At 38.6% G+C, this 2,948-nt stretch overlaps 1 protein-coding gene across 1 annotated transcript; it reads left to right on the plus strand.

Annotated features, from left to right (window-relative positions):
- Positions 1–240: 240 nt before the first annotated feature.
- Positions 241–2,186, plus strand: LOC145165319 (ethylene-responsive transcription factor CRF2-like). Its single transcript, XM_079084037.1, has one exon. The coding sequence runs from the start codon at positions 816–818 to the stop codon at positions 1,884–1,886; it is 1,071 nt and encodes a 356-aa protein (XP_078940163.1). The 5' UTR covers positions 241–815; the 3' UTR covers positions 1,887–2,186.
- The last annotated feature ends 762 nt before the right edge of the window (positions 2,187–2,948 follow it).

Here is a 2,948-nt window from a genome sequence, read left to right on the forward strand (position 1 = left end):
ATATATCCATATTAAAGTTTTTAAAAGTTAGACCTATTATAAAATTATATTTGATCAACAAGCTGTTTACAAAAAGTTGTTAATTTTCATAGTAAAACATTTGAAATAAAATATTTAAAGGAAGCAAGAAAATAAAAAATGTATATTAATTGGGGGATTATTTTTCAAGATATTTAATAAGCAAATAAAAATTCAGGGTGGCAGGATCCTATAAAGAAGCAAGCGGGGGATACCATTTCCGTCTTCACGGCACTTTTACACACCTTTTATCCTCCTCTTCTCTTCTGGTCTGCCTAAACCCTCACAGTTTTCTCTCTCCAAACTCTAAAACCCACCGGAAAACTGATACTTTCAGCCTCTTCTGCTGCTCCTACTGTACGTTTGTTTCTGCGTAGTACCGGAAATAGCACAGTCAACGACGACCTCTGCCCTGCTCTGCCCTTCTCTTTCGATATATATATTCCTTGATTCCTCCACCCTTCCTCTCACACTTTCTTTTTTCCGGCAAAAAGGAGTTTTTCTCCTTTCTTCTCACTCTAAACCCGCCTTTAACTCTCTCTCTAGCATGTGTTCTTCTCGGCAACTTCTTCGGTATTACCATTCATAACTTTTTCAAGCGTTCTCTCTCTTCTTTTTTTACAACTTTATTTCCCTTTGAGATTTTATCGATGACCCTTTAATCTTCTCTCTCGCACGAGTATTCCAACCTCTTTATTCTTCTATCGTTAACGAATCTACGCTTTTTCAAGTCTCTCCATATAAATTCATCGTCTTCTTCCTTTCAATGTCAATCTGACCAAAATCTGTTGCAGAGAATGGAAACCCCAGCTGTTTTTTCGTCAGTTAAGTTCACTGAACATAAAACCCACATTACAATGCTGAGCAAGTCCTTGTTAACCACCAAAGAAAAGGCTTCCAGTCGACGGGATATCTCGGAGGCGAATGGTGCGTTTGCTGGACCTAGAGTTGTGAGGATATCGATGACCGATGAGTATGCGACTGATTCTTCCGGAGACGAAGAGGAAGTTTTCTTCGGCCGGAGAAGAGTGAAGAAATTTGTTAAGGAGGTTACGATTAAGCCTCTTTCCGGTGACGATGTTAACATTCACTGTAATAGGATTGGAAACAGAGATAGGAGCGTGGGAAAGACGAAGGTCAGTCGGAGGAAGAATCCGGATGCTAAATGTGATGCGATGAAGAAACGGTTAAAGGTTAGTTCCGGTAAGAAGTTTCGCGGCGTACGGCAGAGGCCGTGGGGGAAATGGGCGGCTGAGATTAGGGACCCGACTCGACGTGTTAGGCTGTGGCTTGGAACTTATGATACCGCCGAAGAGGCTGCAATGGTGTATGATCACGCGGCCATACAGCTGCGTGGTCCCGACGCGCTGACAAACTTCACCGTTCCACCACCGGTAAGTATCCAGTTAACAGACAAGAAACTGTCGTCCGTTGACTCCGATTACAACTCCGGCGAAGAATCACAAACGAACATCAAAGCATTATCGCCGAAGTCCGTCCTCCGTTTCTCCTCATCCTCCGCCGACGAGTGCGTAGCCGAGTCGACTCAACACAGCCCTTTACACGACACCGTCAATGAACCCTCAGTACTTATAGACACCACCTCTTCAGTCTCCGAGAACTTCTCCGATTTCCGGCCATTCGACGATCCTTTCTGCACCTCCGATCTGTTCGACTTCCCCGATTTCGTACAAGACATTTACGACCCGACAAGCTTTTCGGGAACCATGCTTCATGGATCCGGACCATCCGACGTATTCTTCGGGTGTGCCAACGATTTCGGGTTCGGATCCTCATCTTGGCCCGCAGACGATTTCTTCACAGACATTGGCGACATATTCGGATCGGATCCTCTCGTCGCCCTTTAAATAATTGGATCCGGGTCACTTGCTGATTATCAATTTATTATTCAGCAATTTTTTGTACGGAAATATTATTTGATTTTAGTCTGAAAGCGTTTATATGTATAAATATTTTAGTTGGAGAACTCCGTTAACGATAAAGTTAAAGGTAACGGACGAGTTAGATTTGATATAACGGCGTTAAGCCCATATGTATTATGTAATGTAATGCAAGGCACGTGTCATAACACGTGACCCGCAAATGTTAACTACTATGAATTAGGTGAAGAAATGAAATGGAATGAATGCTATATGTTTTATCATGCATCTTTTTAGCTACGTCTATTCAATGCTTAGAATTTTGTACCACATTTAATACATGTGGTACATCACTTGGACTTTTAAATGCTTTATTAAATATTTAACCATTTTAAAACCATTGTATCTATCTCTTTTGTTCTATAGAGTTCATGCAAATATTCAATGTTTTGTTTGTGTGTTAAGAGGATTGAAGACTTCTTGGACGACAAGGTTGGGGCACCTGGAGTGGAGGTGGTCTTCAATGTCATATTATATAATAAATAAAACCGGTTAATAAATAATATTCATCTCACACATATACACCCACTTTTCTTTTAAGTGATAAACATGCATTATTCTTTTCCACTTCTGTTTCAGCAATGAAGTTAGATTACTAAAAAATGTATATACATATGATTTTTCTTGCATGTGTTATATTTAGGGTATGTTTTGCATGCCATAGTTTTATAAGCCATCTTTCATTATTATTATTATTATTATTATTATTTAGTTTATGTTTAAGTTGTTAATATTGGCAGGATAAAAAAATAGCTTATAACCTAGTTTTCACACTAGTTTTTCAAGGAATTTATAAAACATATTGATTTTTTTTTCTAAATATTTCATTTATTGGTCATAAAAAATATTCTCCCCATGTATATTAATTGAAAATAATATTATTGGAAAATATAAAGATTTAATTTTGGTTATTGATTTTTTGTTAGCGCTTTAAATTTTTTTTTTTTTGAAATAGAACTTCCTAACGAGGATTTGGGGTCACCTTTCGCG

Source organism: Lactuca virosa, chromosome 3 (genome assembly GCF_052849685.1).
Source record: "Lactuca virosa cultivar CGN04683 chromosome 3, Lactuca_virosa_CGN04683_v6, whole genome shotgun sequence".
Classification (NCBI taxonomy): Eukaryota; Viridiplantae; Streptophyta; class Magnoliopsida; order Asterales; family Asteraceae; genus Lactuca; species Lactuca virosa.

Bases quoted from the DNA above. Each gene is read 5' to 3' on its own strand.
- LOC145165319 (XM_079084037.1), top strand. From the start codon at position 816: ATGGAAACCCCAGCTGTTTTTTCGTCAGTTAAGTTCACTGAACATAAA.